Source organism: Theobroma cacao, chromosome 2 (genome assembly GCF_053813885.1).
Source record: "Theobroma cacao isolate CCN51 chromosome 2, ASM5381388v1, whole genome shotgun sequence".
Classification (NCBI taxonomy): Eukaryota; Viridiplantae; Streptophyta; class Magnoliopsida; order Malvales; family Malvaceae; genus Theobroma; species Theobroma cacao.
In genome coordinates this window covers 3,861,528-3,883,087 of record NC_142640.1, presented here as the reverse complement: position 1 = coordinate 3,883,087, position 21,560 = coordinate 3,861,528, and the positions used below count along the sequence as shown (strand labels likewise).

At 33.2% G+C, this 21,560-nt stretch overlaps 3 protein-coding genes across 3 annotated transcripts; 2 read left to right on the top strand and 1 right to left on the bottom strand.

Moving 5' to 3' along the window:
- Positions 1 to 1,628: 1,628 nt before the first annotated feature.
- Positions 1,629 to 4,907, bottom strand: LOC18607701 (SH3 domain-containing protein). The gene is made up of 10 exons (XM_018114466.2): positions 4,659 to 4,907; positions 3,913 to 4,035; positions 3,766 to 3,835; positions 3,519 to 3,670; positions 3,197 to 3,298; positions 2,644 to 2,844; positions 2,490 to 2,552; positions 2,242 to 2,391; positions 2,075 to 2,149; positions 1,629 to 1,960 (listed from the first exon to the last, which is right to left on the bottom strand). Exons 1-10 carry the CDS (start codon positions 4,716 to 4,718, stop codon positions 1,844 to 1,846), a joined length of 1,113 nt encoding a protein of 370 aa, XP_017969955.1. The 5' UTR covers positions 4,719 to 4,907; the 3' UTR covers positions 1,629 to 1,843.
- A 3,633-nt stretch (positions 4,908 to 8,540) lies between these two features.
- LOC18607700 (subtilisin-like protease SBT3.9) lies at positions 8,541 to 14,197 on the top strand. The gene is made up of 11 exons (XM_018114500.2): positions 8,541 to 9,133; positions 9,234 to 9,325; positions 9,703 to 9,800; positions 9,905 to 10,060; positions 10,189 to 10,300; positions 11,032 to 11,575; positions 12,223 to 12,320; positions 12,413 to 12,652; positions 12,992 to 13,106; positions 13,176 to 13,398; positions 13,483 to 14,197. The coding sequence occupies exons 1-11, from the start codon at positions 9,047 to 9,049 to the stop codon at positions 14,052 to 14,054; spliced, it is 2,337 nt and encodes a 778-aa protein (XP_017969989.2). The 5' UTR covers positions 8,541 to 9,046; the 3' UTR covers positions 14,055 to 14,197.
- A 4,562-nt stretch (positions 14,198 to 18,759) lies between these two features.
- On the top strand, positions 18,760 to 20,436 carry LOC18607699 (GATA transcription factor 3-like). The gene is made up of 3 exons (XM_007041979.3): positions 18,760 to 18,916; positions 19,032 to 19,327; positions 19,430 to 20,436. The coding sequence occupies exons 2-3, from the start codon at positions 19,034 to 19,036 to the stop codon at positions 20,102 to 20,104; spliced, it is 969 nt and encodes a 322-aa protein (XP_007042041.1). The 5' UTR covers positions 18,760 to 18,916; positions 19,032 to 19,033; the 3' UTR covers positions 20,105 to 20,436.
- Positions 20,437 to 21,560: the final 1,124 nt, after the last annotated feature.

The following is a 21,560-nucleotide window of genomic DNA, read 5'->3' as shown; positions in this document are numbered from 1 at the left end:
ACAAATAATTAATGAATAATTAAAAGGATTACTAATAATATTATTAAGACTTTAAAAGTAATAAAATATAACAATGAATTAAGAAATGAATTATAATATAAATTGTAACATGAAAGTATGAATTTTCTAATAATATTTATGAACTTAGCACCCTACTTGATTAAATTTACATTTATGATAATTAATAGTATTGTTTTAATTATTACTTTTTAGAAAATTTAAAAATTATAGTCGACTTTAAAACCACATCAAACTGTTACCAATTCAATGAAAGCATAAATTGATCCACAGTCTTAATTTTTAAAATCAACCTTATATGAGTGGTCCTTGATCCCCACTTAAATATCGTCCACTCATACCATGCTCATCATACCCAATTAAAACGCAATGTTTTAATTTCAAAATACCATTCTTAGTATTTGTGCCTTGACACATTAAATCACGAACTAGCTTCTTTAATTCACGTGAAGGATTTAAGAGGAATCGAATGAACTCATAAAATTAAATATCCATCGTTATGATATATAAATATCTAATTTTTTATCTGTATGATAAATTATTTATAAATATTTAACTTTGAGTTTTCTAGAAATTTTAAAAATATTTAAAAATATCAGTGAAAATCTGTTAAAAAATGATGGATTTTGAAATATATCGAAGATATATACAAAAATATTTTTGATATTTCAATAAATATCCATGAAAATTTGTAAAAACTAAAAAACTTGAAATTATCTTTATTATTTGTTGCTTTTTTTAGTGACGAGGATATAAAACTTTTAATTGACATAATCTTAAATTATTTTAAAAAATTAAATATATATTTATTTTTTTATTACGTTCGATTAAGTTTTTAAACTTTTATTTTGAACTTCCAAATATTCGGTGTACCATTTTTTTATTATTAATCACATCAATTGTAGTTATTTGTTAGTATCGATAACTTACATATTTCTCTAATTTTAATTTATGTATAATACAATATATTAATATTTTATTATTTATATTTTCTACACAACATAAATTCGCTACTACACTGTGTAGCATTTTACTCTGCTATAATTTTTATATTATAACGTTAAAATATGTATGGATATATACTGAAATTTAATTTCAAACTTTCAATATTCATTACAAATTTTCATTATTTTCTTTTTTTTATTAATATTTATTGACATTTTTATATCCATTGATAAACTTTGGAAGAATCAATATTTTTACCGATATATAAAAAGTCGCCGTCACATTTCGAAATATGACACATTAAATATGGACTTTTATATATTTTTTATAATTTCTTTTACTTTTTGATATTAAATATTACGGTATATCAAATTTACAAATATAAAACTAATATTCTCATATTAAATCTCATGAAAGTCGATGGGAACAGACAAGATGCGACGAGGGGCCAGAGTTCATGACCGGTTTAGCTGATTGAGGCGAAGACCCTATAATTTCAATCGTCATATGCGAGAGTGGGGACCTGAACCTAAATCTATGGTGCAGGAAGCTCCAACGGTCCAAAGCTTTGTTAAGTTGAACATAGACAAATCAACATAAATACGAAAGGAGAGCTTTTCACTCATCAATCAGCGAATAGCAACAAATTAGGGACAAAACTCATGTCACTTAAAAAAAATTAAATAAATAGAAATATAAAAATGTATTCACATATTGATGGAAAAAAGAAAAGAGTTTGGTATCTATATTACATATCAAAATTAGACCAGAACAAGAATTCTTCTATTTGAGATAACACTCCCAACCTTTGAATTCATATAGCACAAAAAAGGTACACACATGCAAAATCCTCTTTGCAGACGCCAACAAGCACAGAACTCTAGAAAACTTCTGCTACTTTGCTTGCAAGAACACGCTCCCTTCTTTCAATGTATCCAAATGGGAACCAACCTGCTTTCCCCTTGCATTCTCCTTCGGCCCAGCCATTGTTTGTCACCTGCCAAGAGTATAGATTAGATCGTGAATCCTTATTGCATAAAGTTCAGAAGGAAATAAAACAAGACACTGAAATCATATGTGCATATAAAACTGTTAAACTCGAGTGTTAAACCTTTCGCACAACTACATAGTCACCAACCAACAAACTCAGCTCCACGTCAGATTCACCATTATAAGGATGCATGACCTGCAGTAATACAGCAATTAGTCAGCCATCATACAGATTGCAGCAACTTGGTAGTCCACATGCCCAATGGTATATATGACCAAGTTACAAACCTCGCCTAAAAAATATCCCATGCAGTCTGTTGAGCCATTATGCGTTTGAGAAGCATAAACTCCATTAACTTCCTCATATGATGGAGGTGGAGGCATGCTGTCCACACTTGGGGCAGGAGGTGCTTCAATTCGTTGCCGCTCTGACATCATCTGACGAGAACACGGAGGAAATCATGTAGTCATGATATTATTAGTTCATCTGCAGCGAAAGAATATTGACAAAAAGAATTCAGAGCACAACTGCATACCTCGCCTTCAAGCTGATCAAGTATCTGAAGTACTCGTTGATGATATGTACGTTCAGCTTCAACCTTCAGTCCCAAATAAAATGACAGTAGGATAAAATTTCAGAATCAATTTTCTGCAGCATGTCATCCAATTTAAAATTTACATGTGCATTACCATAGCAATAAGTCTCTGAAGTGTCAACCTCTGTTGTTGAGCTTCAACAGCGGCCATTGCTGCAGCAGCTTCTTTTCCCAATATTGCCATGTTTGACTTTAGATCTTGCAGTTTTGTCTCTGCAGATTCCAATTTCATGACACTCTCAGGATTTCCTGGTGTTTCCCTCACTTTTGCTTGGCGTTTGGAAACTTCAATCGCCTGTCTAGGTCAAAGAGAGGGTGTAAATACACACTTGTAGCACAATCAACCTTTCAAATTTAGGCCATGATAATCATCTAGCACAAAGGGCAAGTATTTCCCCTTACTCCATAATACATTGTGATTATAGATAAAAAGGGAATATCCTCTCAACAACTCTCTAGAGAACAAATAGCATGTATAGACCTGCAATGAAGCCCCATCTTCACGACAGATTAGAGGGCTTCAAGCGTTTCACATCATGGACCTAACTGTTTAGAACTATATATGTGTGAATTAATATATATATTCCTCTGAAATAAAAACAAGCGGACATCCAATAAATCAGTAAGATAACAGTAGCCTATAAAACCTGTGCTTCAGCTTCCTGTCGCATTCTGTCATAACGCTGAGCAAGATGCCGTGCATCCTCCAATGGAGCTCCCATTACCATTGCCCTTAATGGCTCAGCTACCTAAAAATCAGAAAATTCAATACATTACCCATATGATTGAATGGCCTATCATAATTAGGGAAAAGGTTAAAGAATATCTAGAAAGGGCCAAAAATGAAGAATCCATGTACAGGTGAATCAAACAGCCAAATTATGTAGGAGTCTTCTTCCATGGATTTATGAACTTAATGACCTAACTTTTTAGGATTTTATGTTCTGGTAATAACAATTTTAAACAAACCTGTGTGCCAAGAGCCTTCAACAAATTCCCACGTTCCTTCTCCATTTGAGCACGAGCACGTCCATAACCCAATGCAGCTTTTGATAATGTATTGCCACTGGTACAAGTATTTTCAGCACCATATTTCCTGCTATCCTCAGATAACTTTGTTCCTGTCGAAAAAATAATTACATAAAAGAACAATAATGACAAGTTCACTGAATTCAAAGTGGACTTTTAAAAATCAAAAAATGCTTCACCAACTCACCTATTTCCACTTGTTTAGATCCAGTCACAATATATCCTTCTACACCACGAACAATATCCCTTTGAAAATGCTGAAAAACAAAATTGACCAAGGTAAATGAAGAGAACATGAGAGACAAGAGTTGATGTAACAGAACAAATTAGCGACCTTGCCAGCACGCGTTGAGATATAAAGCTTCTCAAGTTTCTGATGTTGCTGGAGTTCTGCTTCATCAGTAACTAAATTGTCTGACCCTCCATATCCCCCGGCACCAAACTGTTTGAGGACAGCCTGAAGTAACATTCAGCAAAATATCATCCTTGTCAGCAAAACTTAGCGGAGAAGTTCACAAAACCAAGAGTATATCAAGCATTTGAACTACAATACTCTAAGCTGCTGGTAAATAGCAATCCAGAACTAATAAAACATACTAAGGAATTTCTATATGACTTCAACATACAATAAATTTCCAATACTTTACATCCATTTTGTTTTTGATCATTCAATTGAAATATAATCCTATTTAAAAAAAGTACCCGATAACTTTCAAATTTCAATTTAGCTGATAAAATCACTTCCATCAGTTCATCATTTTCCGTTTAATATTCGCACAATATTTAATTATTTCCACATTCTTTTGATTCGACTCAAGAATCACAAACGCTGTAATTTCCATGTAATAGATCCAGTATTTAATTAATAACCGAACGAGATGCGAGAAAAAAAAATCAATCTAATTAACAAGAAAATCAAATCGAAGACAAAACGCAAAACAATATTAGCGAAACTTTAAACTTTAGAGACAGATCATGGATGAAGTTGAGAAATGGACGTTGACTAGGATCTAAAGCAAATTAAGAAAAAAGAAATTAGGGTTTGAATAGGCGGATAAAGAGAGAGAGAGAGAGAGAGACCTGTTGTTGTCGGGCGACTTGTTCCCTCAACCGCGTGGCTTGTTTTCTGATTGCCTCCATTCACCGGACGAATTGGCGCTTTTAGATGGATTTGCAGAGCTGGAAACCGACAAAGCGATATAGAGAATAGAGAGAGAATTGAAATCGTCGAATGGATGTGTTTTGGGTACTTCTTTTTTGCTTTTGGGAGGGTGGTGGTTCAATGAGCTTTTTTTGGTGTATTGCCGTGGGCAAAATTTTGCATTGCTTTGATTTTGAAAAATATTTTAAGACGAGACGTAGGTTGTTATGGTGAACACGTTCTCATTTTACTGTTCCTGAGCTCTTTCATCTTGTTTTGAATTTTCAAATACCAAACGAACCCATCTCGCAATTTAGTTTTCCATAAACTTTTATTTCTCTTTCTTCTTAATCCATTAATTAATTTTTTAAATGGAATGCAATTGATTTAATAATCCCCTTCCATTTTTCAGTTTTAATAATTGCTTTTAAGTCTTAATTTGAAAATTTTAATAACATGTTTAATTAGGGGAATCCTTATTATTTTTTATGATATCATTTATTTCACAAAATGATATTTTGAAATTAAAATAGTTATCATTAAACTCTCCCTTGTAATGACTTTCTACCTAGATTGAAATAGCATAAAAATGTAATTGGATAAAAATATCTTGGTTAAAAACTCAAATAAACTCATGAATTATGTCAAAAAAATCAAATCAACCCCTATCCTTTTATTACAGTTAAATAAATTTTTAAATTTTTATTTCGAATCAAATAAACTCTTATTCTTAATTGTTGATTAACTTTCATTAATTAACGGTACATGTGTCACTTTTATTAAATATTATCTGCCAAATGACAGATGATATAACATTAAATATTATTGATTAGGATTGAGTAAATAGATAAAAAAATAAACACATAAATTTTAATTAATAATATTTAATGTCACGTCATCATCACGTGATAGATGATATGGTCTAAAAGTGTCGCATGTATTGTTGACTTATGGAAGTTAGTCAATGGTTAAGGAGAAGAGTTTATTTGACTCGACATAGAAATTTAAAGACTTATCTGATCGTAATAAAAAAGATAAGGGTTGAATTGATTTTTTTGACATAATTCGAAAACTTATTTGGGTATTTAGTCAAATATCTTTAACCAATTTTAACTAACATATATAAGATAAATCTATTATCATTTTTCTTTTTTTTTTCTTTTTAAATTTTCTACATCATTGCAGGATGGTAGAATACACATAAAGCGGACGGGAATAAAGTGACTACTTTGTGAAAATATAATACGATAGGAATAACTATGTATAGTTTTGTTTATGAATTTGAATTACCATTGTGACATTATTCCAATGTTTGGTTCATGCATTTATTTTACATTTAAAAAAAACATAAAAAAATATTTATGAATTGCCATGGACTAGAAAGGACATGCAAATGTTACCTACATGTTAATTTATTTTTAAAAAAGTCAAATATCATTTCGAAATAAAATTTATATTTGATGTATTGTCAATGTATAATATTTACATATTATCATTTAATTCCACATTACTATTTCATAAATATACAAAAACAAAAATTTAAAAAGATCTTCACAAGAAATATTTTTAAAATTATGAATATTAATTTTTAATAATTTCTAAATTTTAAATTTATTTATTAACAATATAACAACATTTGACTTATTGATATGTATAAAATCCATACACTGATAATACATCAAATTAAAATCTTTTATCCAAATATAACTACTTATTTTCTAACAATCTTTTAAAATTGAAGTTTTAAGTTTTAAATTTAGGTTTTATTTTGTTTATAGAATTTAGGCAATCCAATAAGAATATGAATTTCAATTGTAAAATTTTGACTGTACTCGAGTATTGAATTTATTGATTAATACATGATTCTCTGCTTAAAGAACAGGTATAAATCCCACTTCTCTCAATTATAAACAAAAAATTTATGATATTTTGACAATTGAAAAGAAAACAGGGTTAATGTTTCGAATTGTTGATACGATACAAGACAACCTTGAACAAGCTAAGCCAGTGAGGACCAACATCTCTTTTTGGGGTTTCAATTACTTACGTGTAAAGCAAAATCGAGTGCTATCCAAACTCAATTGAGTGTCGAGGTTCAATTTGGCTTGGATATTAAGTCTTGTTTCTTTAAACTCTTTCATGAAAAAGGAATGATAACATAAATGCCCCAAATTCTTGGTGTCTCCCTTCTTTCTTTTATCAAAAAGAAAAAAAAAATCGATAGCAGTAAACAAATTCATCAATGGGCCTATGGTACAAGATATAAATATAGATCCATAAACATAACACTTATTAATCTAGATTCAATGCAAAACACACAATTGTAGTCACGAAACTAATTAATTTGGTTAATCATTATGAATATTATCTCTATTTTTGATAGAGATGGCCACATGCTCGTGGTGCACTCATGACATTAACTTTTCAATGTTAACATGATTCCTTTACATAATTAATTTAAAAGCCTTCTTTTTTTCATATCAATTTAATTGTCTCGTTTATCATTATAGAATTAATTTTTTATTTGAAAAAGAAGATTTCGAATTTTGTTTTTGTAATAAGGGATTGTGTATTAATCATTGAATTTAATGTTCCCTTGCTGAAATTAAATTTTTTATATCAATTTATTAAGATAAAAAGTAGTACTCACTTGTGTGATCCATGCATTTGGATTCATTTGGATAAAAGATTTCTTATCCCTATCAAAAAAATTGTAATTCAAAATAAAAAACTATTTTGTAGAATATAAGACTAATTTTAGTTTAGTTAAAATATCATTATGAAATTGAATTATATTCTAAACAATTAGAGTATACAGTAGATTATACTTCTCATTTGGATAAATCCTCTTTTTTTTTTTATGAAAATGAAATATAATTATTTTTTTGACATAATATCTAAAAAAATTCTAAAATTATTTAATTAGAAAAATTCAAAAAAATATTTATTCTCCTATTGCATTTAATCAAAAAATTAATATTTTTATTTTACGTTAAATATATTTTTATAACTAATAGTAAATTAATTATAATTAGTTAAAACTTACTTATCATTTTATATAACGTGATATTGATATTACATATTAACATATCATTATAGATAATGACATGACATATTGATTTGATTTTATGACATTATTATGTGATATTTTTCATTTTTCATATCACGTGACTTAAAATGACAATTGAAATTTTGATTTATATCAATTAATCAAAAATTACTTATAAGAACTTATTTAATTTAAAATAAAAATATAAAATTTTAATTTAAAATAATAAAATAATAAAACTTATTTAAATTTTTTTACATAGTTAGTATGCTTTTAAAGTACATTGTGACGCTTCTCGTTTGTATAAACCTTCTTCTGGTTTTTTTTTTTATTTTATTTTATGAAGCAATATAATTTAAAATCTTTAGTACAATACACCGTACAATCACTTCATCAATTGAACCAACGACTAATTTACCATACCTAAACATGTACTTGTATTACTATTGAACTGTTTACATTTTTTAAAACCGTAGTAGTCAAAACGCATTTCGTCTGCTCAACGGCAAGCTTATAATAATTGATAATCAGAAAACTATTCAGTGGAATGTTACAGTTTTGAACTAAATCATAGGTGTTAGCAAGTTGCAGCCATTAGAGTTGTGACACCTTTCAGTCTCCAGGAAAAAGTTAAAACAAATAACTTTCCTTTTGAATGTGATCAAAATATGAACATATCATCTTGGAAAATCCAGAACTACTTCTGTCATTTTGCGGGCAACACGTTTTTGCATGCCATCTTTCGCACAAGTGCATGCACTTTGGTCCTCGGGGGCTTCCCAGGGAACTCAGATACAAGAAAACGTTTGAATTCTTTCCGCAACTTTTAGTGTTATTAGCAAAGTGCGAAGAGCAGAAGAAGATCAAACAGAAGCGACTTCACCAACCCATTGTTTCGTTCATGGAGAAAATTCAGTCAACCCAAGTTCAAGTCAACGGTTGTTCTTCCACTTATGTATTTTCCCACTAAATAAAAGAAGACCAATGAGAACAAACAGACAAACGAAAGCTTCCATCTTCAAAATCATGATGACTATGAAGATTGCAAACAAAACAAACAGGGCCTTAAATGACTGACAAAAAGGCATATCTATCGTGCACCCAGTGCACCTTTAAGCGTAAATGACAGTAGCAGTGGAGCAGGTATCCACTGCGGACCTGCGGTCCCCGCACTTCTCTCGACTCTTCCCCTCACCAATTTAAGCAATCAGCTACTCTTCTTTGATAGCCTTTGTCTTCGATATATGTATTTTTTGTTTCCAGGACTCTCAATCTCTCATGGCTTCCTTTTCTTCTCCACGGGCATGTGGTGTTGTTCTTGCTTTGTTACCTTCTTTCTTTTTTCTTGCGCTTGCTGCAAGCAATGTAGGTTTTCTTTCTTTAATTTTTATTTCAATTTTTTGCTTCAGTTTGTGATCATCTATGGTTTGCATTTTTTTTCATAGGTTCATTGTTTCTTTGACAGGTTTATATTGTATATATGGGAGAGAGACATACTGATCAGCCAAATCTACTGGAGGATTCTCATCATCAAATTCTTTCAGACATTCTTGGAAGGTTTTAATTTCAACTCTCTTTAGCAGAAGTTGTTCATTAGCTTTTCTTTTCAGTATCTTCATTCAAATTAAAAAAAGAAAAATGTTAAAAGCTGTTCATTTGAAGGAAACTAGTACCAATAAGTTCATTACTGATACATAATTGATTTGTTTGATACCAATATACATACACTTAAGAGCATTTCGTTCATAAGTTGCACTTCAGTGTTTCTTACTGTCTGATTATATTTGCACCCTTTACTCATATGTATCTTAATTGTACTTTTGCTTACATGAATGAACAAAATTTCTTTTTGACAAGTTCATCTGTCAAGAAGACTACAAGAGACCTATTTATTTGAAAATAGAAAATAACATGTTTTGATCTCAATTGAACAGCAAAGAATCTGCCAAGGAATCCATTTTATACAGCTACAAACATGGGCTTTCAGGATTTGCTGCAGTCCTCAGTCAGTCTCAAGCCAAGCTTATTGCAGGTGTAACAATGTTGGTGAACTGTAAACTCTTGTTTTTCTCCTTTAGTATTTTATCTCAAACGGGTCTTTTAGTTGATTTTCTGTCTCATTACATATTGATGCAGATGTCCCTGGGGTTGTTCGTGTAGTTCCAAATAGAATTCTAAGTCTGCACACCACTAGAAGCTGGGATTTCCTGCATGTAAAGCCTCAAATTGTGGATGGGATTCTTTCAAGGAGCCATTCAGGGGTTGGGACTATCATTGGTGTCATGGATACTGGTCAGTCTCGAAATGCTTTGTCTACCTTTTTACTTTTCTCATTTCTTTATGAAACAAAAAAATAAAAAACCAAGCTATCTATAGTAGTGGTTGACAATTGTTTTTTTTTCATAAATTTTGGTGAGAAGGTATATGGCCGGAGTCTGAAAGCTTCAAAGATAAGGGCATGGGAAAGGTTCCATCTCGATGGAAAGGGATATGCCAGGAAGGAGAAGGATTTAACCGCTCCCACTGCAATCGGTATTCTTACAATTTGACCACTGCTCATACTATTCTTTCTTTTTCCTAATCAGCCATGTTTTCTGTCCTTGTGGATCAGACCAATATCGTATCACTAGACCTCAATTTAATTTCTTGAACCTTGGCTTGAACTGTAGAAAATTAGGTGGATCATGCTGCCTTTGGCAGTTGTTGCCTGAAGCATCCTCATTAAGTAACAAAGTTGAGTACTTCACTACTAAAATCATTTGTAATAAGCATAAAAGCATTCGAATGCTGCTGTCATGCATTTGAGAATTTTTTACTTCTGTGCTTTTGGTCTGATTTGTCTCAAAATAGGAGAATTTACTTCTTACAGAATATTGCAAGTTAAAATTTCCAAGAATCCAAGAATCTTTTTTCTTATGAAACAATCTCTCCTCTCAGTCACACTTGTTTTAGTACCAGATTTTTAAAGAAAATTGCAGTTTGATGCCATATTTGGTTTAAGTTTATTGAAACAGCGGTCTGTTTCCAACTGCTATTCCATTGTCAGTAACTTTGCAATTGACTTGGAATATGTTGCCAAATTCTTTTAGCTTATACAGTAGGACCGGATTATCTTTGATGTTTCTAAGTTCATTGTCATTGTTATGTCTAGGGAAATGCTTAAATATAGATTAATATATCCTAGTTCATATGAACTGTATGTAGCGTTGACTGTTGATGTTGGCTAAATTATAAGGTGTCTAATTATGGCGTATTTGAAACAGGAAAATTATTGGTGCGCGTTGGTATGTTAAAGGGTATGAAGCTGAATTCGGAAAGCTTGATCCAAGTGACGGGGTTGAGTTCATGTCTCCTCGAGATGCTTCGGGCCATGGTAGTCACACCTCATCTACTGCAAGTGGTGCTCTAGTAGAAAATGCAAACTTTAGGGGACTAGCCCAAGGGTTAGCCAGAGGAGGTGCTTCTTCATCGTGGCTAGCTATCTACAAAGTTTGTTGGGCTACTGGTGGCTGTAGCTCAGCTGACCTTCTTGCGGCATTTGATGATGCAATCTTTGATGGTGTCAATGTTCTTTCAGTATCTTTGGGCTCACCTCCTCCGCTTTCCACCTATGTTGATGACACATTGGCTATTGGTTCCTTCCACGCTGTAGCAAGAGGAATATCTGTTGTATGCTCTGCTGGCAACTCTGGTCCTTATCCTCAAACTGTCATTAATACTGCTCCATGGGTTATAACTGTCGCTGCAAGCACCATTGATCGAGATTTCCCTTCTGTGGTCACCATGGGAAACAACCAAACTGTTGTGGTAATGTGTAATTTCCTTCTAAAAGATTGAAAATTTTGTGCAAAGTTGTATTGATATGACAATCACACGTTAATTAACCAGGAAAAGAAATTCTAAATAATGAGACCCAAAAAAAAATTGCTTAAAAAATAATAAATTTATTGATTGATAGTAGTTTTTGGATATTCTTGGCTTCATGATGTAAGTAAAATGAATTTAACATCAACAGAGATACAACAGTTTACCACTTTCTCAAAGCAGCTTCCTGTTGCAAATTCTGCTGGCCTGCTAATATTGCCATGAGGGCATGAAACTTTAGTTCAACTTCCCTTGCTGAGGTCTGTTGGTCCATCTTCTTGTTAGGAGAAATGTATTAAAATAAAATCTGATTTCATTTGATTTAAATATGCATAATCTTTTAGTGAAGGTGATTTGATCAACTAGGAGCTTTTCTGTTGAAATTTTTAGAAATTAAGTTGATTCTAATGTCATGTGAGAACATTTAAATGTGACCCTGGCACAGCGGAACAATGCATTTGAGATATTCATGTTTAGCTTGTTATTGAACTATCATATTTAGTTTGTAAATTGTAATTCCTTGTGATTATAAGTATAAATACAAATTTATGCTTTTGTTATTTAGCTATGATTTTTATTTTTTCATACAGGGTCAGTCTTTCTATACAGGAAGGAAAGTAAACAAGTTTCATCCTATTGTGTATGGAGAAGATATTGCAGCCACAGATGTAGATGAAAACAGTGCCGGGTAAGACTCGTTCGGATGTTCTTGTCAAGATGAATTTTGGAATCCGGAATACTGGTTAGGAATGAATATTCTGATATTGTATACTTTTGCAGAAGTTGTGATTTGGAAACTCTGAATGCCACTTTAGCAAGAGGAAAAATAGTTCTTTGTTTCCAATCTCGGTCACAGAGGTCAGCTGCCATTGCTTCAAGATCTGTACTCAAGGTTAAGGGTGCTGGTGTTATCTTTGCTCAGTTTCCTACTAAGGATGTTTCTTGTCCGTGGAGTTTTCCCTGTGTCCAACTGGACTTTGCCGCTGGGACATCTCTGCTGACATACATCGCGGCAAGCAGGTCATTTTAACACTAGAGGACTTTCCTTTCTTTTTATTCTCTGTCTCTTTGTCCGGGGTTGGGGGGAGGGAGGGATGCAGTTCCTCATTTATAGAGAGCAAACTTGACCAGAAAAGTATCCACATTATTAGTTGTCTCATTCAGTAGGCATATAAGCTATATATGATTATGTCTCCAACTGCAAACTGTTGAAATATTTCAAATTTATGCATCTTTCTGCGCCAACAGCCAGGCTGTGGGGTAATTTCATGTCTTCCAGATATGACTTGAACCCTAGGTCCTGACATTCCATTGGAAGGCCATTATGTTGTTATGTAATGAACCCTTTCGTGTAAACAGAAATCCTGTAGTCAAGTTTAGCTTCTCAAAGACGGTTACAGGGCAACAGCTAGCCCCAGAAGTAGCGTATTTCTCATCACGAGGACCCAGTTCCCTTTCACCATCTGTGTTGAAGGTATTGGCATTCTTTTTCTTAAGAGAAGTTACAAGGCCCTTTTTATTAACATGTCACTGCATTCTTCAGCCAGACATTGCTGCTCCAGGAGTTGATATATTGGCTTCCTGGTCCCCTGCTTCTTCCTCCAAGCCACTAGATTCACCTCAAAACAAAGCATCTCCATTTAACTTTAAACTCGATTCTGGAACCTCCATGGCTTGTCCCCATATCTCTGGCATTGTTGCTCTTCTCAAAGGTATCCATCCCACGTGGAGCCCTGCAGCAATTAAGTCTGCACTAGTAACAACAGGTAAGACACAGAAAATTTATGGGATTTTGGTTTGCTCTTACAACTTGTTAATGCAACTTTTCTCTTTTCATTTGGCTTGCGAAGCTTCTGTGACGGATGAATATGGCCAAAATACTGTAGCTGAGGGAGCACCCCACAAGCAGGCTGACCCATTTGACTATGGGGGTGGTCATGTTGATCCAAATAAAGCTCTATCTCCCGGTCTCATATATGACATGGAAATCTCCGATTATGTCTGCTTCCTTTATGCAATGGGCTATAACAGCACTGCCATCAGCCTAATGACTAGGGTTCGCACCCCATGTCGTAAATCAGCCAAGTTCCTTCTGAATCTAAATTTGCCTTCCATCACTATACCTGAGCTTAAGCAGCGGTTGACCGTCTCAAGAACAGTTACAAATGTTGGTCCAATAAATTCTGTTTACTTTGCTCGTGTTCAAGCTCCCGCAGGCACTCACGTAAGCGTCAAGCCATCAAATTTGTCATTCAATTCCACAACAAAGAAGCTGAAGTTTAAGGTTACCATCTGCTCACAACTTAAAGTTCAAGGAAGGTACTCATTTGGAAACCTGTACTGGGAAGATGGTATTCACGTAGTAAGGATTCCCCTGACTGTTCGAATTATCATTAACGATTATTTCTACACGGAAACATGACCCTCACTGCCATAGGTTTTGTATCACTGAATAAATTTGAACTCATAGCATCAATAATTGTAAATTGTTCCTTGTCCGGTTGCTGGCATCCTTCAAAGTGTACTTGATCTGATTCAATACACACAAAAGCAAAGTTGAGGGCCTTTGTTTTTTTCCTTTCTTTTGAGAAGAAAAAGCTTGAACACGGGTCCATTATGGATATGTGGATGTGGGTCGTTGAGCAAGCGTGTTGGTTGCATCTGCTCCATGACGAATGATTATGGGAGAGCAATACGCTTTCTCTTTGATGATGCATTAACATGGTGCAAAAACTAGGTAGTGGTCCGGTAGTGGTGATAAAGTAGACATCCAAATTAAAAATGGGAACCAGCTTTTCATAAAGATGAACTTAAAAGGACTTCAACAAAAACAGGTGAAACTATGCAACGTGGGTCCATAGTCATAGATAAACTAGCTGATGCTATTATCTGTCAATTTGAAGGGAAAGGGGAAAGGCTTAAAGTACTTTGCTTTTTTTTTTTTTCAGCATTTTACACCTCTATTTTACGTCCCTAGTCATCAAATTATCTACCACTGAGATATACACATACGTGCGAGGTTTTACTTATATCAAAATTGAAAATTAAGAGATTGAGATCTAATTAATCATTACCTTTTCAGTCAATTACTTTATTTATTATCAAAAGGATAAAAAGAAAAGGGATAGAAAATCTTTTGAAAGCTAAAGTAATGGAGAAATATATAGGGTCATAAGATAGATTTATTTCAGTTGGGATATTAGTCACAGTTGAGAATAATGTTGTCACTAATAGGAGAAGAGACTGGCGGAGGAGGGGAGACTTTCTTGCAGAATTAAATGGAGTCGCTTTGCTGAAATGGTCAGGTGAGTAATGAGTTTAGTTTTGGAATTATTCACAGCAAAATCACATGACAAGAATTTGTAAAAGGAGTGGATCAAAAATTTGGTAAACAACCAAACCGGATCAAATTTAAAAATTGTTGACTTTAATTAACAACCACAACGGGTATATGCAAGTAGCCGTCAAATAAGATATACATGGGAAGAATCAATGGATAACAAAGTACAATTTATATAATGGGCTTTTAGTTCACTACTTTTAAGTATTAAATTTGACTAGGAAACAGCCAATTGAGTTAAATTAAGTTTTGAGTTTCAAAAAAATAAAATTATAATATCTCATTTTACATTAAATGTAAATATAATTGTCCAGATTTATATAATAATTTAAGTCAGTCATTAAGAATTGCATGGTACAAGCAAACTTGAAAAGTTATTAGGATTTCAATCGTTATAATTGATATAAGAACATATGTCAATTTGGTATGCGCTTCCACAATACGCTGGTGAGATATTTACTTTGTGGAGTAAATATTGTTTGTGGATATATGGCATTGATAAGTGTATCATTATAATTAGTATCAAAGTATGTGTTAATTCGATGTGAATTTTCAAATAATATATATTAATTCGATGCAAACTTTCACATTGTGTTAATGAGATTTTGATCTTGTAGAGTGGGTCTTGATTATGATTGAGATGTGTGGTTGAAGACATTAAAAATTTGAGTAAATGAAATTATGATATCTCATTTCATATCGGATTTAAATGCAATTATTAAAACCTAAGTCAGTAACTATTAGTAACTTGAACTCACCTTTTGATGATGGATTGAAAAAATGATTCAATCAATGATGCTACACTCTAAATCATTACAAAAACAACTAAAATTTTGAAATTTCAACATCAATGTAACGAGAGAATTCTTTTATTATATTTTCTACATCTATAAGAGTCATTCATAAGTCGTACTCTATATAAATTATAATTTTTATATAGTAGTAATTATGGGTGTATTTCTTCTTTCTATTTTACAAGGTTATAAAAAAAAAACCAAAGTTTTAACTTGAAGGTATATGTAGGACATAAACTAGCATCTAGTTTATACTATGAACAAAATACCCAATTTTGCTTTGTGTTGAAGACAAAATAATTGCCGGCTTATTTGATGAAAGTTCATCGTTTCAGAAACTTCTGAAGTGAAAATGCCTTATCAACTTCTGACCTAACTTCCAAGTGGTTGAGAACTGTGATACAATCCTCATTCAATTAAACACTTAAATTGTTAGGTTAATCCCAAATCTACCCGTTTGTTTCTTTATTCGCTTGTGCTTATCGTATATAGTTATATTCCTATGTCAGGTATCATAATGTTCTCCCTTTTAGGTTTCATAGATAACTCTTTTTTCTTTTTTTGAGTTTTGTTTTTATACATAGATAATAATAACGTTGACTTAATTTAAATGATAAAAATATGTATAATTCGGATAACAATTTTAAAATTGAGTTTTATCGACTCATTTTATCTCAAAAAATGAAATAAGATTAAATGGAAGTATTAAATTAGAACCAAATACTCTCTGTTTTTTATACAAAAGCCAATCATTTGAGTTGGGGTTTTCAATTTAGAATCTAATAATTAAGAGGTTGACCAGCAATCACATAAAGCATTTGACATTTTGAGATTGTTAATGGAAATGAAGGAGATAAGCCGAGTAAAGAGAGTAAACAGTAGAGAGAGGGGGGAGCATGTCATGCACGTGAGTGCAGTCGTAAGCGAATTGTCGTTTGGGCATTTGGCAGCCAAAACAAAAGACTAATAAAATATTCGGAAACGGCAGCATGCCGATGATGCTCCGTTGTCCATTTCCCTTTGCATTACCGAAAGTGAAATGGATACAAAAAGCCTGTAACGCCACGTTCAGCTGGTGGACTATTTGTTAGTCTTTCTTTCGTCAACGGTCGGCCGGTTTCTTTTGTAAATTATGTTCCCAACACGAAATCTACGTGGACATTTCTTCCTTTAGCCGCCTTTCTTTCAATTTAACCAAAAAAAAAAAGAGAAATTCCTTTTGGGTTTTGGCCAAGGCCATTTTTGATTTCTCACAATTTGGTCCTTAAGTTAAAAAAAAAGCATAAGATACCACGTTTGACCTTTTGCATATATTAATATTACCTCTCACTTCCCATAACAATGCTTTTTTTTTTCTCTATTTTATTTAATATCGTTAGAATAGTTCTTATTATTGTTTGATACGAATCAATTTTGATGATTTTGGAATTCTCTAGAGAATAACCTTCATTTTAAGATAAATTCTCATTTAATAATAAGATCGAATATTTTAATGATACATTCACATGACATGTTACAATATTTTAAATAATAATATAAATATTCTACCAAAGACATTCATTTATATATATAAATTAAAAAATTTAATATATATTGTCACGCGTTTGTGAGTGAAATATTTGTTTTATTTATTTATTTATAGATATTAATTATATAAAATATAAATATTTTTAAAATATAAGTTCAATTATTTATGAATAAAAGATAATTATATAAAAAATAATTAATGTTTTAATTATATAATTGAAATTTTGTGATATTAATTTATAAATTACTCAATTAAGAAAAACATATGGAAATTATTTAATACAATTATAATTCTTTTTTACAGATTTAATAAATCTTATTAATATTGATAATAATAAAAATGTAAGAATATAATAAATAAATATAACTATTTTCTTCAACTATAAAATTTTACAATATCTATAGTTATATATATTATATAAATATATAGATAAAGATTATAGATTATACATATAGATAAATAGAGAGAATTGGAATTTTAAAATTTTAAACTCTTTTAAAGGAATAATAATCTTTAAAATATATTTAAGACTATAATAATAAAGATATACACATTTTACATATTTTTCTCCTACTAGAAATAATAAATGAAATACAAGATCAATTATCCCCCAAATTGTAATTTTTTTGAAACAGTTTGACTAAAAAATATTTGTTTGCTAAGAAAATAATTTTCTGCGAAATAAACGGAGGATTAAGTTATATTAAGAGATTCATTTTGTCAAATAATAATCCAGCTGGTTTCTAGTCCACAGCGCAACACGCTTTGCATGCGTGAACTATGTACACGCAATTACGCCACGACATCAAAGAACCCACAGATGTACCAACACGTGAGCGCCACTCGAAGTCGTGAACCGTCCGATATAAAATCCTAAGGCTTTCTCTTCCGTTGGATCGTACACGCTTGATTGCTGGCGCTTGCTTAAAGAACCTCCCAAAATTAGAAAAGTAGGAGCGGGAATGGCAATGCAAAATCCACCGAAAATGGGCCGAGATTAACGCGGCAAAGCAATCCAACCCTGTAAATAATCTGAAAATCGAGTGTCAATTCGAAGACAAAAAGGCCAGAAAAAACACAAAATGATGGCGTTTTCAAGGATGGTTCCATTACGGATTTATAGTAGTTTTTGAACTTATCTTAGAGCCTAGAAGCCGCCTGTCACTATCTCGGCTCACAGACCAATCATCAATCCCTAATCCCCCCATCGAGAACAAATCAAGCGGCTTTGACCATTAAAATTTCAAAAAACAGTTAGTGAAATTAGAAAAACTATCTTGGTTTTCGCATTATTGGAAGGGACCAAACATTATATTAATATATAAGTATAAGCACAACTAGTCAAGCGTGAAACAATCGAAAAATCAAAGAAATCTATGTGGAAAATTAAGGATTCGGTCCAAACAAGGCCAACCCCACAATAGTCAAGCTCTTTTAACAAGACCCAATATATTTATTTATTTTTGTATAAATAAAAAAAAATTGGTAGAGAGAAATAAAAAGATAAACCATTAACTCCTAGCATTAGTTTCGCCCACGAACAGGCCTCAACCAACTCCTGCCTTGCCATCAGTTTCCTACTTTCATTCTTCTTTCTCCTCCTCCTCCTTCATCTTTATCAGGTAAATCATCATTTTATATAATCCTTTATCCCTTTTCTTTTGTTTCAAAAATTAAAGGGTTTAACTATTTAACGATTTTGGCAACTTAATTGGAAAATCTTATCTTTGGGTATAGAAATGGAGTACTGCATGGAAGCGAGAGCATTGAAATCGAGTGTAAGGGGAGAACTAGCCATGCAAAGGACCCAGCATGCTGCTTTGGATGATATTTTGTATATGAACGGCGCCGCTCCCGGTGAAGATTTTTCCGTTGACTGTTTCTTAAATTTTAATAATGGAGAATTTGAAGAAGAAGAACAAAAAGATTCGTTTTCCGTTTCCTCTGAAGAACGTGTAGCAGATGATGATAGTAACTCTAATTCTAGCAGTTTTTCCTTTGATTCTCTTCTCACCAACGAGCTCTCCGTGCCGGTAATTTTCATTAATTAAATTTTATCATTAAATAAATAAAAATTCCCCTTTGTTTGCATGCAAAAAAATTGATTTTCTTTTTTAAATTTGATGTTTTTATAGGATGATGAAATAGCAGGGCTTGAATGGGTATCTCATTTTGTGGACGATTCGTTTCCAGAGCTCCCTATATTATGCCCTGTTTTTAAGCCGCAAAGCGATGGCCATGCAAAAACTCTGTTTGAAACAGAACCAGAGCTGGTGTTTATGAAAACGCCGAGCTTTTCATCAACGGTTCCATCCAAAGCAAGGAGCAAAAGGGCTAAATCAACCGGCCGGACATGGTCTGTTGGGTCAATGCCTCTTTCTGAGTCATCGTCCTCGACAATAACATCGTCAAGTACTTCTTCGGGGTTTTCCGTGACCTCTGCTAATGTTCAAGAGACGGACTTGGCTAATGATTTCACTGAACCGCCGACGAAGAAACAAAAGAAAAAACCGGCGGTTCAAGCTAGTGGATTGTCAAGTGGGAACCCTTTCCAACGGAGGTGTAGTCATTGCCAAGTTCAAAAGACTCCACAGTGGCGAACCGGTCCGCTTGGTGCCAAAACCTTATGCAATGCTTGCGGGGTTCGTTACAAGTCCGGTCGGCTTTTTCCCGAGTATAGACCGGCTTGTAGCCCGACTTTTTCAGGTGATATTCACTCAAATAGCCACCGGAAAGTTTTGGAAATGAGGAAAAGGAAAGAGGTAGCAGGACAGGAACCTGAGTTGACCCGGATGATTCCGAGTTTTTGAAGTTAGAAATAGCAGGATAGGTTCACGTGACCGCGGTTGAACTCGGTTCAACTGATTTAGTTTCTTTTCTTTTTTAGGCTTATACTCTTAATTATGTTTAGGGTTTGTAGAAAATTGCAGGTCTAGTTACTTATCGTAGGTAGGTAGGTTTTCATTTCTTTTAGATTTTTTTTGGTCATTTATTTGCAGGTTTAACGAGGAGGGAGAATTTTAGAGAAGATTATTGTTACCATTAGACTAGACTAGTTTAATATGGATTACTTGTTTATGATTTTTCCCTTTGATTGAAACTTGAAAGCGTTATATTCAAGAGGTTTTTGACACGTTCAAAATGGTTCAGCTGGCACTTCGCTTCTTGACATTTCAAAAGGCGACTGGTTGTGGTGGGCTGGGGGGCAAAAAAAGAATTTAGGTACCCAACAATAATAAAATAATGTTGCTTTGATTTGAGACCACGAAAGCTGGGGAGATTGGGCATTTCGGTGAGGGCCTAAGTGGTTGAAATATCTGAATCAAAGGGGAATGCTCTCTCTCTCTCTCTTTTCATGGAAATGGGTTAATGGGTGCTGACTCGGTGCAAGTGCCCTGACCCTGAGCAAGGAGCGAAGAGGTCAAGAGTCAAGTGTGTCTCCTAACGCCATTTTCAGTGGACCACAGTGACGATCGGGAAATGGTACACTTGGTGGGGTAACGTGGTCTTAGCGGCCTTTGATGTTGATTGAATTGGAAACAAAAAAAAAATGCCCATTCTTTGGTTTAGTTTATTTCCGGCAATATTCTTCCCTTTGGAGTTGGGGTTCTCGATATGAGCACAATAAAAGCTCTGATTTTGTACATTCATCAAAAGGAGTTTCTTTTTTTTTTTAAAAGGAGTTTTACAAAGCTTGATTTCCTTTCCCCTTTTTGAAAATTTGTCCAAAAGTTATTCCCTAATGAACAATCTTGGAATGCAATGGGTTTATCCAAGCTAGAATGAAAATTGTCAAAAAGGCAGGCTGCCCTCAATGCTACTCTTAAACCATAATCATATGATTTGATTGAATCCTTTGCAGTGAATTTAAACAATGTTTACATCAATGATTGAAGAGTGTAGAGACGTCAAACTCACATCCAAGTGTCGTGACGTGCGGGTCCGGGAACCCGTCCGCCAGACGCGGGGCGAAAATTAAAATCTCAAAGTGTGGGAGTCGCCACCAATCTTTTTTATCTAGGTGTGATTGGTCACCTATTAACTCGATTCTTAATCGACGAAGCCCTAAATTAATTTTAGGTCCGTCGAAAGAACGAGAACTGGTCCACGTTTTTTAGAGATGGGTTCGGGAGTGCGATTACGCACGGAGAAGGGTTAGCACCTCCGTGACGCCCGTTCTACGAACGGTACCATTTAATCTTAAGTTATCTTAATATAGCCTTTTCTTAGTTTAATCCCTATTTTATTAATTAAATTTTTATTGAA

Excerpts from the sequence above, each read along its gene's own strand:
- LOC18607701 (XM_018114466.2), bottom strand. The coding sequence starts at position 4,718 with ATGGAGGCAATCAGAAAACAAGCCACGCGGTTGAGGGAACAAGTCGCC. Across the intron at positions 3,836-3,912 it reads TCTCAACGCGTGCTGGCAAG|CATTTTCAAAGGGATATTGT; the intron begins GTCGCTAATTTG and ends TTTGTTTTTCAG. Across the intron at positions 3,671-3,765 it reads ATCTAAACAAGTGGAAATAG|GAACAAAGTTATCTGAGGAT; the intron begins GTGAGTTGGTGA and ends TTTTTTCGACAG.
- LOC18607700 (XM_018114500.2), top strand. The coding sequence starts at position 9,047 with ATGGCTTCCTTTTCTTCTCCACGGGCATGTGGTGTTGTTCTTGCTTTG. Across the intron at positions 12,653-12,991 it reads ACATACATCGCGGCAAGCAG|AAATCCTGTAGTCAAGTTTA; the intron begins GTCATTTTAACA and ends TCGTGTAAACAG. Across the intron at positions 13,399-13,482 it reads GTCTGCACTAGTAACAACAG|CTTCTGTGACGGATGAATAT; the intron begins GTAAGACACAGA and ends TGGCTTGCGAAG.
- LOC18607699 (XM_007041979.3), top strand. The coding sequence starts at position 19,034 with ATGGAGTACTGCATGGAAGCGAGAGCATTGAAATCGAGTGTAAGGGGA. Across the intron at positions 19,328-19,429 it reads CCAACGAGCTCTCCGTGCCG|GATGATGAAATAGCAGGGCT; the intron begins GTAATTTTCATT and ends ATGTTTTTATAG.